Raw genomic sequence first — 16,130 nt, 5'->3', positions numbered from 1 at the left:
CAGGACTGCAGACATAGAAAACAGCCTCATGACTGGGATGTTATATAAATTGAGTGAGGCTGAGCAAGCATTCTGTCTAGACGGATTAAAACAATGGTCTGTGGAAGCTGTATTCAAGCGTCAGTGAGGAAAGACAGAATAAAAAATGGCTGCAAAATTAGTTAAAGATAATCAGTTTAATAACAATCAAGCAACATTGCAAGGACTATTCATTCAGGCTAGACCGAACACAAGGCTGACAAACCAATTCCAAAAATAGAGTAAAAATACAATTGTATAACGCCATCAAACATTCCTTCTCTTCTTTTTTTCTCATTAAGCAACTAAAGGGAACAGAAAGCAATGTTGCTGAAGTGATATAAGCACTGCATACAGCTACATATCAAAGCAAGGAGGGGAGAGGTTTTTAACAGAACAATCGAGCATACGATCAGACTCCCTTAGAATTGAAGAAGTTCAGAGCATCTTTCAAGCCAACTCGCTGTTGGATACAAAGTCCTTTTCCCTGCTGCATCCTCATGGACCTAAATGAATTTGCATCTTGGGAAAAAGTTAACTAGAAACAGTTTACAGGGTTAAAAAATAATAATAGGGGATTAGAAATTATGCAAACAAGTTGATAGAACCCAAAACCTATATGAAATCAGACAGTATTACAAAATACCCGTTTTTCTGACAAAATTAGGAAGGAGATTCTCACATCCAAAAGATCTGAGCAATTACACTTCACATCAGGTTTAATTACAAAAATATTCAGCTCCGTGAAACCACAGCAAATGAATGGAACATGACGAATGAAGCTCGAGTCCATTGGACTGCCATGCCTACAAAATTGGCTGGATAATCTGAACAGTAAAAGATCACGCAAATGAAAACAAATCATTACTAAACTTCAGCTTGAGTCCAGTTGGCAAACCAAAGCTTTTGTTTGAGGTGATTTATTTGGTGTGAGAGATGGTGAGATTGTTATAAACCAACCATGGAGGGAGTAAGCCCTGCAAAATAGTGATCAAAAACACTAACTTTTAAAAACAGAAACATTCAGTAAAGCAAATGTACAAATTCAACCACACCACCTCCCTTGTTCGAGGAGTTTCTCTGCACGTCAACCAGGACTGTGATTAAGAGACTATAGCACTGGTCATGTCATTTTACTGAACAAAAACGATATGCCCTGGGCAGAGCTGTGTATCAGTCCATTGGGTAGCTGGTTGTGTGGTGTGCTGCGAGTCCTTGGTGTTGGGTAACATTTGGGAGGGCTGTGTGGTTGAGACTGAGGAACCAGGGGGGTACAAAGGGAGTTTAATTCTGGGGGGGTGGAGGTGGTGGTGCGGGGGGCATACCGAAGGGGGGCATGCCCGTCACACCCATCCCCATCATGGTGACAAAGTTGGAGGGGTCCATGGGCGGGGGGGGAGGAGGGGCATACATCATGCCGGCCGAGCCGGGGGGTGGGGGAGGAGGGGGAGGAGGGGCGCCGGGGGGGAGAGGGGGCTGGACCCCAGGTGGTGGAGGGACCATGGAGGGGTTGCCCATGGGGGGGGGAGGCTGGGTGGCCGAGGCGGACTGTTGGGGCTGCTGCCAGGGTGGCAGGTTGCCAGTGCCAGGACTGGACGTTGTGGTGGTATCTGGGGAGGAAAGAACTTTAGTTAGTATGACATTCAAGAAAAAACATGCTGCACTTATTCAACGTTGGAAATCCCTCTAAGATATTACAGGAATGAGGAAATACTTCAAACATTTTCTATGTAAAGCAGCCATGTGTCAAATCTCCAAAAGCTAACATGAAAAGTGTGAGAAACTGGCTGTACTTCTCTGTTTAACAGGCCAAAGCTTCAGAAACAAAGAGCCTGCATCTAGTGTTCTTACTCTGTTGCCATGGCAGTGGTGCACTAGTGGCCATGCTGCTGGCGGGAGGGGGTGGGGGGGCCTGCTGTTGCCATGGTGGCAGGGGGCCCGAGGGTGGCGGGGGAGGCTGGTTGTTGGGGGGCGGAGGTGGTGGTGGCATCATACCCATGGGTGGTGGCAGCAGACCTGAAGACAAACGAGAAAATATGAAGGGACACAAGATGCCACAACCGATTGGTTTACAAAGACAAAGCACAGATGGCCTGTGTTTATTAAAATGTATGTGTACATGACACCACAAACGCAATTTACAAACTGGGATAACAACATGGAAACAAGACAGCCCATTTCAACAGCAGGCGGTGTCTCTCTTACCCATATGGTGTCCATGTCCCTGGCCCATTGGGGGCGGTGGGGGCTGCATCCACGGGGGTGGCATTCCGTTGTTGGGGGGCATGTTGTGCCCTCCCATGTTGGACATGGGGGGTGGGTAGTTGTGGTGACCTCCGTGACCTCCATGACCCCCGTGGTTGCCATGACCACCGTGTTGGTTGCCATGACCACCATGGCCTCTGTGCATGCTGTTGAAGTTCCTGTTCTCAGACTGGCCAGAGTTCATCCAGGGAGGACGGCTCTGCTGCATAAAGACAGAGTGAGACAAGAGGCACTTTTTGGCTTATGGCTTGTATTCTTTATCGTCTCGTCTGTAAGCTTGTCTGCTGATGAAACTCAATCTCCTCAGGCACCAAAAAAGCATCCATGAATCTTCTAACTTGGAACATAAGGCCTATTTTATGGCTAGACTAAGAAAATGGAAGCTCAGGTCGTGCTAGTCACTTCACTTAACTCACCGGTGGTGGCTGGTTGTTGTTGATGCCTCTGTTGTGGCCACTGTTCTGGTTGTTGGAGTGTCCCCCGCCAGAGGAGGGCACAGGGGCCTCGCCCAGTTCAGCCATGAGGGACAGATACTCCTTGTCCATACGGGCCTTGTCCTGGGCAGACTGGGGAGGCTCACCGGCCCTGGGCGCCGCAAAGGAGCTAGAGAGAGGAGAGAGTTCCTTTTAATGCATGGCAGGTTTTTGGAAAAGATCCTGAATGGCCTTATTTTCTTTAGTTTTTCAGTCGGCGCTATGATCACTCCAAGTAGCCACTGTTCTGGGACCTCTGCGTAGACATAGCCATGTCACTCTCCACCCCTCATGACACAGGCTCCACACTTACAGTCGGACTGCAACGCCTCAAGGGGCAGGTTCCTGGCATCATCTCAAGAACCAGATTGGGTTAGCTAAAATAATCTGGTTTCAAAGTCATTCAATGTGTGCAAGCAAAAAGACTGCTTTCTGACCAGAAATCCTTTATGTAACAGTATGTAGCTGGTTAGTTACCTGGTGAACTTGCAGTCAGAGGAGATGTGGCCTGCGCCACCACACTTGGTACAGAGGGTGGTGTTGGTGACACTGCGGGGTTCAGTGCTCTGCCACGGACGAAGGATCCTGGGGGGGGAACAAAGAGAAACATTTCATATTTAACCAAGAGAAGTGAAGAGGAGAGCACATGTATCCAGGCCAGGCAGGGTACCTGTGATTATGCAACCGTCACAGAATGGCTGCTGTCAAAATGTGGCAGGCTCACCGGTTGTCGTCCTCTCTCAGGGTCCCGTTGAGTCTGGCCAGCTCCCTCAGCTGCATCTTCCTCAGGTCGTTCTGGTCCTCGGGGGTCTCGATGCCCTGCTTCAGGATGGTACGGATCTACGGAGGAGACAAGATTGGACCACTCTCAGCATGTGTGGACAAATCAAACTACAACTGCATAGTGGCAGTATAATACAACTCAAAAGACACTGAAAGGTACAGTGAGGGAAAAAAGTATTTGATCCCCTGCTGATTTTGTACCTTTGCCCACTGACAAAGAAATGATCAGTCTATAATTTTAAAATGGTAGGTTTATTTGAACAGTGAGAGACAGAATAACAACAAAAAAATCCAGAAAAACGCATGTAAAAAATGTTATAAATTGATTTGCATTTTAATTAGGGAAATAAGTATTTGACCCCTCTGCAAAACATGACTTAGTACATCGTGGCAAAACCCTTGTTGGCAATCACAGAGGTCAGACGTTTCTTGTAGTTGGCCACCAGGTTTGCACCCATCTCAGGAGGGATTTTGTCCCACTCCTCTTTGTAGATCTTCTCCAAGTCATTAAGGTTTCGAGCCTGATGTTTGGCAACTCGAACCTTCAGCTCCCTCCACAGATGTTCTATGGGATTAAGGTCTGGAGACTGGCTAGGCCACTCCAGGACCTTAATGTGCTTCTTCTTGAGCCACTCCTTTGTTGCCTTGGCCGTGTGTTTTGGGTCATGCTGGAATACCCATCCACGACCCATTTTCAATGCCCTGGCTGAGGAAAGGAGGTTCTCACCCAAGATTTGACGGTACATGGCCCCGTCCATCGTCCCTTTGATGCAGTGTAGTTGTCCTGTCCCCTTAGCTGAAAATCACCCCCAAAGTATAATGTTTCCACCTCCATGTTTGACGGTAGGGATGGTATTCTTGGGGTCATAGGCAGCATTCCTCCTCCTCCAAACACGGCGAGTTGAGTTGATACCAAAGAGCTCCATTTTGGTCTCATCTGACCACAACACTTTCACACAGTTCTCCTCTGAATCATTCAGATGTTCATTGGCAAACTTCAGACAGGCCTGTATATGTGCTTTCTTGAGCAGGGGGACCTTGCGGGCGCTGCAGGATTTCAGTCCTTCACGGCGTAGTGTGTTACCAATTGTTTTCTTGGTGACTATGGTCCCAGCTGCCTTGAGATCATTGACAAGATCCTCCCGTGTAGTTCTGGGCTGATTCCTCACCGTTCTCATGATCATTGTAACTCCATGAGGTGAGATCTTGCATGGAGCCCCAGGCCGAGGGAGATTGACAGTTATTTTGTGTTTCTTCCATTTGCGAATAATCGCACCAACTGTTGTCACCTTCTCACCAAGCTGCTTGGCGATGGTCTTGTAGCCCATTCCAGCCTTGTGTAGGTCTACAATCTTGTCCCTGACATCCTTGGAGAGCTCTTTGGTCTTGGCCATGGTGGAGAGTTTGGAATCTGATTGATTGATTGCTTCTGTGGACAGGTGTCTTTTATACAGGTAACAAACTGAGATTAGGAGCACTCCCTTTAAGAGTGTGCTCCTAATCTCAGTTTGTTACCTGTATAAAAGACACCTGGGAGCCAGAAATCTTTCTGATTGAGAGGGGGTCAAATACTTATTTCCTTCATTAAAATACAATTCAATTTATAACATTTTTGACATGCGTTTTTCTAGATTTATTTGTTGTTATTCTGTCTCTCACTGTTCAAATAAACCTACCATTAAAGTTAGACTGATCATTTCTTTGTCAGTGGGCAAACGTACAAAATCAGCAGGGGATCAAATACTTTTTTCCCCTCACTGTAAGCTAGTAGATAACGAGAACAAGTTGAGAGTGTGATGGGTGTGGGGGTGTGAGCTGACCTGTTCCACCGCCTTCTTGACATTCTCCATGGTGTTGGCGGTGACCAGGGCGTGCAGCGGCTCATCCTCCCCTGGCAGCATCTGGCCGTCCTTACGGCCCACCTTGCCCTCCTTCACAGAGCCCTTGCCACGGATCATGATCTTGGCACAGCACTCCTTCTCTATGTTCTTCAGGGTGTTGCCACTGCAAGGACACAAGTAACATACTCAGTGTGTGTAGTAAGGACTCATAGGCACCACCTACTGGACTTCCAAGTAAACCCCCAAATAGACCCACAACACAAGGGAACATTAGATAGATCCATGGTAAAGGCTTATAGCTCACCGTGGCCCAATGAGCAACCCAACAAAGTTAATCTCGGGGTACTCGTCCTGTGGGATCATCACCTTGTCGTTGACCCTAGTAGCTGGGGGCCTGTGGGGGACAATTATGTTCAGTATAGTGAAGGCTATAACCCAGCCTCTACACATTCAAGCCAAGGTGAAGAAAATAAAGCATGGCTGTTCTCAGAAGTCATAAAACTACCAAAGACATACAGCAATAGCTCTGAAACTCAGACAGACCATAAAGGGAAATGAAAATGAGATATCACCAAACGCCATAGGGAACAAACAAGAAATAAACAATTCTGGGGGGAGGGGGAAACAAACTAGAGGATAAACAGATGTTGCTCTAGTAACAGCTAATGGGGATCCAAATAAACAAGACTATGTTAGGAGATAGAGAAAACAGGACACATACTTGTAGTCAGCAGGGGGCTTGAACTCAGGGTTGAGTGCCACCATATCGGTGATGAGAGAGTGACGCTCCTCCTCGATCTTCTTGCGTGTGCGGTACTCCCTGGTGTTCAGCCTCTTCCCCTCGCTGTTGTAGATGGGCTCTGGAGACGGGGACCTTGGGGAGGGGGAGAGAGTACAGACAGACAACCATTAATATCTCTAAGACCATTGACAATCATACACAAGTTTCCCTATGTCTAACTAAGCCTTAAATAATGTTACCACGAAATAAAACATTTTAAGGAACACTTGATAATAGCATGGCCATGTCCCCAAGCCACTTATCAGTGAAGGGAAAGCAAGAGAAAGAATGGTTACGGCAAGCATTTGGGTCACTGGTGGAGAAAAAAAAAGTTCTCTCTCATAGGGCTTGTTATGAGATATTATCAATATTGGTGTTACTTTCTGCATTCTCAAAGGGAAATTTCGGTTGCTACTAGGCTGTAGCGTTTGAATGGCCAATTGGGTTCTGGGATTTTATACACGTCTGAAAAATGGGGACATATCACCTTGTGATATGAAATAAAGACTATTCTGAAGGGGCAACCACCACTTCAACAACTAAATCTATCTACACTGAACAAAAATATGAACGCAACATGTTGGTCCCATGTTTCATAAGCAAATATAAAAGATCACAGAAATATTCCATAGGCACAAAAAGCTTATTTCTCATCCCTGTTGATGAGCATTTCTCCATTGCCAAGATCATCCATCCACCTGACAAGTGTGGCATATCAACAAGCTGATTTAACAGAATATTCACTACACAGGTGCACCTTGTGCTGAGGACAATAAAAGGCCACTCTAAAATGTGCAGTTGTGTCACACAACACAATGCCACAGATGTCTCAAGTTGAGGGAGCATGCAATTGGCATGCTGACTGCAGGAATGTCCACCTGAGCTGTTGCCAGAGAATTGAATGTTAATTTCTCTACCATAAGCCGCCTCAAACGTCATTTTAGACAATTTGGCAGTACATCCAACCGGCCTCACAACCGCACACCACGTGCATGGCGTCGTGTGGGAGCGGTTTGCTGATGTCAACATTGTGAACAGAGTGCCCCATGATGGGTGTGGGGTTATGGTATGGGCAGACATAAGCTAGGGACAATGAACAATTGCATTTTATCAATGGCAATTTGAATGCACAGCAATACCGTGACGAGATCCTGAGGCCCATTATCGTGCCATTCATCCACCGCCATCACCTAATGTTTCAGCATGATAATGCACGGCCCCATGCCGCAAGGATCTGTACACAATTCATGGAAGCTGAAAATGTCCCAGTTCTTCCATGGCCTGCATACTCACCAGACATGTCACCCATTAAGCATGTTTGGGATGCTCTGGATCGACATGTACGACAGCGTGTTCCAGTTCTCGCCAATATCCAGCAACTTCGCACAGCCATTGAAGAGAAGTGGGACAACATTCCACAGGCCACAATCAACAGCCTGATCAACTCTGCAAAGGAGTTGCATGAGGTAAATGGTGATCACACCTGATACTGACTGGTTTTCTGATCCACGCCCCCTACCTTTTCTTTTAAAGGTATCTGTGACCAACAGATGCATATCTGTATTCCCAGTCATGTGAAATCCATAGATTAGGGCCTAATGAATTGTTCAATTGAATGATTTCCTTATATGAACTGTAACTCAGAAAAATCTTAGAAATTGTTGCATTTTGCGTTTATATTTTTGTTCAGTATAGAAGAAAAAAAGAAAAAATAATCCTGCATACAGGTTGTAAAGGGAAGGGGGTGGGCAATAAAAAAAAAGGAAGCATTCCTCAAGGAACCGCTGGCTTTGGGAGTCGGACGGTGCCATATTGGATGCTGAGGTGGAGGGTGTTTAAGCCAGGTCCATACCTCCCCTTGGATGGAACACCTGAAAACCTGTTTCGCTGCGTTAAAGAGGCTCTGCGCTTGAAAAAGGTTAAGTTGGCGAGGGGTAATTTGGGGTTAGAGAAAATGAATTATGATTAGACGTTAACCCTTTTCATTGTGCGCTCTCCCACAAGAGAGCTAACATTTGGTCGATGAACAATTCAGGAGAGGAAAAGTAGAAAAATCGAAATAGAGGAAAGGTTTCTCTTTTTATATCTTGAAATTTCCACCGGTGACAACCTGAAACACTCCCGTTATTTGTTGGAGTGACAATATTAGCGTCCTGCGATGAGCTTTTTGTTGTCGCTGTGGAAATATCTGATTAAGATTATAATGAAACTATGTCAAGTACAGATGACAGGGACTGTGGCCAACAAAGAGATATCAATCTCACACAATATGACATTTCCTGCTGGAATAATAGATGCTTATGCAGACTACTACAGTGTCAGAGCCAATCTGTGTCGTTCCGGAATAGTCAGGATCAGAGGGGTTTCTCCTCCAGAGCCTCAAAGTTCCGCCTGGAATACTGTCGAACCCACTGGGCGGAACTTCGGGAAGCTTCATTATGGAAAACCCATTAATGACCATGGAAAAACACCCAACGGTTAAAAGTTAATTTGTCAGGTTTCAGGTGGAATCTAACAATGGTTGGACCATTTGAATTGACGAGACAAGCCAAGAAAAAAAGGTAACACATTAGGATTAAAGTCAAGCACTGGCAGAAACAGGTTATTCTAAAGAAACCCCATTACTGAAAACCAAACTTGTCCTAGTTAGTCTGTATATCTTTATATAACTATTTAAGATATTAGATCTAGGTCTACTTACTCACTTTAACTTACAGCTACATGACTATCAAAAGGAGAAATATGCATTCTGGCAATCACAAATATTCAACATTATAAGCAATCATAATAAGATGTTAAATCAATAATAGATTAACTTAGTCATAAGTATTGACCCAAACCTACTTTTAAGTTGGAGAAATGTTGTTCATCTAAGATGCATTCTAAAAAATTCACAAACACATTGTCAACATCTGAGTTGACAGAAAATGGCTAAACCAGGATGCACATGTGGACATATTAACTCAATTATAGTCAACAAATGATAAAAGATAAATACAAGAGGTCACAGCTAAGGCAGTAGGAAATATATAGTAAGCGTGATATACACTCCCCTACGTATTTACTTTTTTTTTTTTTGGGCTCTATACTCCAGAATTTTGGATTGGATGTTTCATATGAGGCGACAGTACAAAATGTACACTTTTATTTGGGGGTATTTTCATACATCTTCTACCGTTTAGTAATGAAGGCACTTTATGCATCTAGTCCCTCCATTTGAATAAATATATATAAGTATTTGGCCAAATTCCCTTATAGCGTATTAAAGTAGTCAAAAGTGTAGTATTTGGTTCCATATTCCTAGCACACTACATCAAGCTTGTGGCTCGTCAAACTTGTTGGATGCATTCGCAGTTTGTGTTTCGGGTTATGTTTTGCCCAATAGGAACTGAATGATAAATAATGTACTGTGCAATTTTGTAGTCACTTATATTGTAAATTAGAATATAATGTTTTTTTGAACACGTCTAGATTCAGGTGGATGCTACCATGATTCTGGATAATCATGAATGAACTGTGAATAATGATGAGTGAGAAAGTTACAATGGAACAAAGATCATGGCCTGGTTGCATAAAACATCTAAGTTAATTTCCCCCATATCTTTTCCCTTAAAAGTTTCCTTAACTTTAAGTCAGTTGCACAAAACATTTTAAGGTGAATTTCCCCCTTAAATTAAGGGAAAAAGTTAAGGGTGCCTATGACGTCCCTTAACTGCTTCATTATGTATGGATATCAATGTAAACAGCATTTGTGGAGGTGAATGTTGATCTCATCTGCTCTGGTTACAAAAGGAAAACATCAACCAGCTAGCAATTTAGCTAAACAATGGAAGGTGCACAATCCATTGTTACAAAGCTAGCTGGCTGGTTAGCTATAGCTATTCTGTAAGCTACCTTGACATACTAGAAAGTAATATAAACAAGTTGAGAAAAAAGTAACTACAAGAAACATTGTTTATTATCTTCTGAAGCAATGTGGTTATCCTGTCTTGACTGTTAAAGTTCTATTTCGCTATCTCACAAAATGAAAGCGATCTCTTTGATGAAATGTTTAGTCAGTGAATCAGGCCATCTCCATGGTAACCAGATACTCTTTTTGCCATACATGCCTTCAAACTACCGTATAGCCCCTTAAGTATGCCCTTACCTAAGGACATTTTTGAGGGGCTCTATGCAACACCCTTAAACAAGGGAAAAGTATTCCTTAAGGCAAACACTTATGATGTTTTATGCAACCGGGCTCATACCCCACTGAAAACTGTTTATACACTTTCAAATGAGGGGGGGGGGGACTACATACATCAAGTTCATTCATTTCTAAACGGTAAAACAGATATGTATGAAAATCCCCACAAATAAAAGGTGACATTCTGTACTTTCGCCTCATAAAACATTTGATACCAAATCCAAAATGCTGGAGTGTAGAGCCAAATTAAACATTTTAGCTTCATTGTCCAAATAAATACATAGGGGAGTTCAGAATATGAAGGCAATTGTCTTTTGACAGAGCACAAAGTAAAGCATAGTAATAATGCCATCTGTCAGGAAACAATGATACCATTTAAGTATAAGAAAATAATTATGGAATATAAGAATATTATAAGAATAGAAACTCTAACGAGGCTCATTTTGATGGGTATAAACATAAACTGGAAATGCTTGAACACCAAGTTAACCAGAGAGGTGACCATGGTAACTTCACAGCACACCATAACAACTCAGAGCCATAAGGTTGATATAATTACCACTTTTTACTCCTTCCAATTTAGATTCCTACCAATTCATAAATTAAAAGCTACATCTAACAAATTGGCAGGGTTGGGTAGTTTAAAAATGTTTAGTTATACACACACATATGCCCTTGTCTTTTCTGATAACTACTTTGTTGAGGGAAAATGTACTTGCTACGATTGTGATTTGTTGTCTCACCTAACTATCTTAAGATTAATGCAATAATGTAAGTCGCTCTAGATAAGAGCGTCTGCTAAATGACTAAAATGTACATTATGACACCTTTATGTTTTCTCAATGACATTCAATTCAGCATTGAAAAAAGGTGCAAGTTTGAGTTTGTTCCACCTGAGCGAGACTGACCACAAGTCAGAGACCACTATGATGACACACCAAATGTTTTGATGGGTCCTTTTTGTCTTCTTCTAATGCCTCTTAAGGGGAAGTAATCTAAAAGTACGTTACAGAGTTTGGGTAATCCAAAAGGTACGTTTCTGATTACAATTTTGGACAGGTAACTAGTAACTAACGGATTACATTTACAAAGTAACCTACCCAACCCTGCAGATTGGGATGTCACACTGAAAAGTAATACTTCAAAATGTATTCTGAGCAAAACTTTAGTCTTCAGTCGTCCTGGAAGTTGTGACTATAAGCACCTAGAAGTATGACATCCCTGAATACTACTGGAAGGAGAAGCATATCAGGTGACAAAATGAAGCTACTATGTTATATTATGGCACTACCACTGCTGGATAATAACTAGTCCTCACAGTGGCTACTAAACCTACTAAACTTCAGGACCTAAAGCATCTTCTGAGAAATATGTATAATTTTACCAAAGACCAACATTTGGCGTCAAAAGAACGACAAGAAGGTAGAGAAAATGTTACTGTTCGTGGGTTTAAAACTTTTCCCGACCTGTCCTCAGGGTTAACAGGGATTCCCAGGTCTCCTGTACGCAGTTTACGAGTCAGGTCTTCGATCTGCAGTTGGACTGGAAGAATTCAGGTTAGGAAAGAAAAACAAGAAGGGTGGAGAGAAATGTGGTTACAACAATAACATTAAACTGGAGACAGTGCAATCTAAATTCAAGCACTGTCTCATTTGTTTGAGAGGCAAAAACACATGACTACAAAGAATGATGAATCATTTACATGAAAATACAAGGGGAATAAAATGTACTTTGAATTTCAGCAAATATTCTACATGAGTAAAAACCCTTCTTCATTTCTGGGAAACGGAGGTACCAAAATGACCATGCAAAACTCTAGAGCCAATTCATTGAACTGAAAGTGAACTGTCGTCAACAGTAAACAAGCTCCAGGATGTTTTACAAATGCACGGATGAAAAATGTGGCATCCCAGTAATGAAGGGTTTATACAGCAACATTTTGGAGTGGATCATTAGAGCAGGGTTCCTTTCGATGCCCGCCAGCATAAATTAACCACATTCCAAACCCCACCCCAATCAATTCAAGATTAACTTAAATTTGATATCATTGTCATAAGACGGTAGTTGAATGTGGCTTTGGCATAAAAGGGAAACCTGATCCACAAGTAGGACTAACACAATATACATCAATAAAGTTGAAGAGTCACTGTCTGCACTGCTGTAGAGCTACAGCTGAGGAGCTATTTGTTATGTAAAATGAGAAGGAACAAACATAAATCACTCATCACATGCACATTTCTGTCTATGTGGGATATTGACCGAATTTAACCCTATCCCCCCCAACTGCCAAAAACTCCCACCCCTTCCGGACAAGATTCAACAATTACTCAATTATTAAGTTTCTTGTTTAATTGAGAAACAATGCCAGAGTTGAAGACAGCCCATGTGAATTGATATTTCACTGCTATTTCATCTTACGTGCTTCCAACAAATCCCTTTGGACTGTTTTTTTCAGTTCTTGTTTTGAATGAGCAATGTAAACATAGAAGTGAGAACAGAAGGTAGGCACAAATTAGGCTTGGGCGGTATGCCATATACTGAGGTATTTTGAAATACAGACGGTATGATTTTCAATACGGAAAAAAAAGATGAAATTGCTTATAACTTTAAGTTAACAATCTAAGATGTGCCAAATAATTTATCCAGCTCAGGGCTCCAGCTATGCATTTGGTTTGCTAACTTGCTAGCTAAGTGGCTAGCTTGCAAGATCAAGCTTCTTGGTTACAGCAGACGATCAATCCCCTCCTGGACCAAGAAATACAAAATCTGGATACCGCCCAACCCTGGCAGAAATGAATGTTTACATACCAAGGAAGACCAACCATTAACAATGACATTGATAACCCATTCTGTTATTGAGGGGTAGACTCACCTGCTTCACACACCCTACAAGTGTTTAAAGCCAATTTGGTGGTGTTACACTACTGCTGAAAGGCATTTAGCGTCAAGCCGACTGTTTCTTAAACTAATTTGGTCTGAAAACATCCAGATGAGTGCCTATTTTAAAGGATACACTGGAAATGAGTATGATGCTTTCGTCATTGCTCACACGTTAAACTCACATGTATGATCGAGGAATAATTTTGCATGTTACAAGGACAACATGGGTATAGTCCCCTGTAGCTCAGTTTGTTGTGCATGGCGCTTGCAACGCCAGGGTTGTGGCTTCGTTTCCCACAGGGGGCCAGTATGAAAATGTATGCACTCACTAACTGTAAGTCACTCTGGATAAGAGCGTCTGCTAAATGACTAAAATGTAAATGTAGACCCCTTCATGCCTGGGCAGTTGGTGAAGTACAAGGGGACAGTGACCTGCAGCCCAAAACAATACACGGCAAGCAGTGACACCTTTCTGATTTGCTAATGGATTTCCAGTGGTATGCAAACCTTAATGCCACAAAAAACTTGCTATAGGAGAACCACATTATTGTACCTCCTTGTCTTAGGGCAATGGCCTTCCTTCACACTCCACATCAATAAGTTAGTATACTCAGTGGATTAGAATACTGAATTTCGTTAGAGCAATATGATTTTGAATTATAGCTTCAGTTGCTACATTTTTGACAAAGCTGTGTCAATGTATTGGCAAATACTGTACTTGAATCATCTTGATGAATGCATTTCAAACAGTTTGTGGTTATGCACCAGTCTGGACTTTGCTCAGTCTCCCTGCTCTACCAGTGAGTGACCCAACATGTCCTGTTATCTGATTCAATAAACTGATGAAATGTAGCAAACATGTCATGAACTAATAAGCATAACATTTCAATATGCACAACGTGAGGAAATCATGGCAATTGGATCCCACAGGGTCAGGTAAAGAAGAACACGCTACAGTAACACCCCTTGACTTTACATATTTCCTGTAAATCTAAACACTAGTACAGTGCAGTTTACAGTACAGTTCTGTTATACAGTAGTGTACAAGATGGTTACCTATATAGGCCCTCTCCTGATCCCGAGTCAGTCCAGGGGGATGACGGTGGGCATGCCAGGAATGACTGTCTTCTGGTCGGGTGTCTCACTATTCCAGCGGCTCCTTTTCCTGGCTTTTTTCTGACCGAAGTCTGACAGATGAGATAGAGAGTATTCTCAACTTGAGTCTTTATACATGTTGACTGAATTTCCAAATGTCTTAACAGACAACTAGCTAAATGTTAAGTTAGTAACGTTACGCAGCTAAAAGTAACTACCGCGCATTGTTTGTTAACTATTACTAATACATGGATAGCTATCTTTATCTTGTTCACTTCACTTGCCAGGGTGATAAGATGCATGTCTGAAGTTGCAATGTTTCACGTAAACGTAGAATGATCAGCTAGTTAACGTTAGCTATCAGCGTCTGAAAGATCTCTAGCTAGCTAGCTCAGCCCAACACGTCACATTAGCCTCGCGCATACAGCCCTACACTCCAGACCTTTCTCTAATTAGTTAGCCTGGCTTACCTGACTGAGACTGCATTCCTGCTCCTTGGGGTGGTTGTGGCGGGTTGGGAAAAGCAGCCACCGCAGTAAATACTGGGTGAACTTGCGGGAAAGAGACGTTTGGAATTGGGGGCTGAAAATTCGGTAGCGAGGGAAAGGACACAGGCGGCCCCGGTGTAGGCATTAACCCCGCACCGGGCCCGGCTTCAAACCCTCGTTTAGCGCCAATACTCGGGTGCAGCTTCCCCAGAGGGGTTGCATTTGCTCCCGTAGCCATTTCAAAATGTGCTCTGTTTCAAATTAAGGTTGTATCAAATTAAAGTAGGCGTCCAACGCTTGTAAATAGAATAATATATATTAAACTCAACGACTGCCACAACCTTCTCCACTCGCGCAGTGCGGGTACAAGATGGCGCACAGCGGAATGTCACAAAGGAGGACCAACTGTACAGTGAAGCTCAGCTATTGGTGTAGAGCAGTGCCAGCCGAAACGTTCCCGCTTTTCATTGGATAAAAACATAGGGTCAATCTGCCGTCCCTCAACTTCCTCGAAAAACGATTGGACTCGTATCTTGACAATCATTGAGCCACACTCTTTGATTAGGCTTTCACATTTGGTGTCCGCCTACCATTACCCACGCGCGCAACCGCCCAGTTGTGACTGTTGTGCCCGTCCTTATTATTGGATAAAACACATGGTCAATCTACCATCGCTCAACTTCCTCGAAAAACGATTGGGTCATCTTTGAATTCGCGGACTCATTTTGTCAAAATCTGTTTGTGTAAATGATTTAAATCTGAGTTGGTACACTCAACATTAGCATTCCAAAATACTTCAATACACTCTCACAGCTTTAAAACGCTGACTGCTCAAGCAGCAGGACTTCTGGTTTCAAATTTTCCAGAATAAAATATCCACTTTTGCTAAATTCAGACCACATAATAGGGCAATAATATGTGATTATACAGATCTACTAATCATGATATTCACATTGTTAGTCTGCATAGTTTACATCTAACATTAATTTGCGAGACAAAGTCCACTTGATCAATTGTTATTGCTTTAGTATCTACGGTGACAACGTCTCGGATTGTGCGGACATTCCCGAATATTGGCCCTTTTCCTGCGTCCCGCAACCAAACAATCATGTCCCGCATTTTATCAACAAATTAAAACACACTGTTTTTGAAAAAAGGTAGATTTGTCCCATATTTCAGTCAGACGTCCTATTCATTTAATGAAAATTTACATTCCAACCTGTCTCTTTTGCAGTCACGTTGCGCTTACGACAAGATATTATATCATAAGGATGTGGTGCTGCTGATGTTAAACAGTTCTCCAATCTTTGTTGAGATCTG

The 16,130-nt window shown here is 42.8% G+C and overlaps 1 protein-coding gene and 1 non-coding gene across 2 annotated transcripts; both read right to left on the bottom strand.

Moving 5' to 3' along the window:
• Positions 1 to 157: 157 nt before the first annotated feature.
• LOC121554276 (splicing factor 1-like) lies at positions 158 to 15,201 on the bottom strand. The gene is given in 13 exon segments (XM_041867754.2): positions 158 to 1,628; positions 1,870 to 2,034; positions 2,224 to 2,485; positions 2,700 to 2,886; positions 3,234 to 3,341; positions 3,481 to 3,596; positions 5,360 to 5,543; positions 5,685 to 5,774; positions 6,102 to 6,254; positions 11,814 to 11,889; positions 14,284 to 14,325; positions 14,328 to 14,414; positions 14,793 to 15,201. Coding segments are annotated over 13 exon segments (2,052 nt in total). The 5' UTR covers positions 15,049 to 15,201; the 3' UTR covers positions 158 to 1,302.
• LOC121554799 lies at positions 2,974 to 3,098 on the bottom strand. The gene has a single exon (XR_005997809.1). It is a non-coding gene; the product is annotated as a small nucleolar RNA SNORA17 (small nucleolar RNA).
• Positions 15,202 to 16,130: the final 929 nt, after the last annotated feature.

This window comes from Coregonus clupeaformis, unplaced genomic scaffold (genome assembly GCF_020615455.1).
Source record: "Coregonus clupeaformis isolate EN_2021a unplaced genomic scaffold, ASM2061545v1 scaf0270, whole genome shotgun sequence".
Classification (NCBI taxonomy): domain Eukaryota; kingdom Metazoa; phylum Chordata; class Actinopteri; order Salmoniformes; family Salmonidae; genus Coregonus; species Coregonus clupeaformis.
The sequence above is the reverse complement of the archived record's forward strand: the minus strand, read 5'-3'. Positions and strand labels throughout refer to the sequence as shown.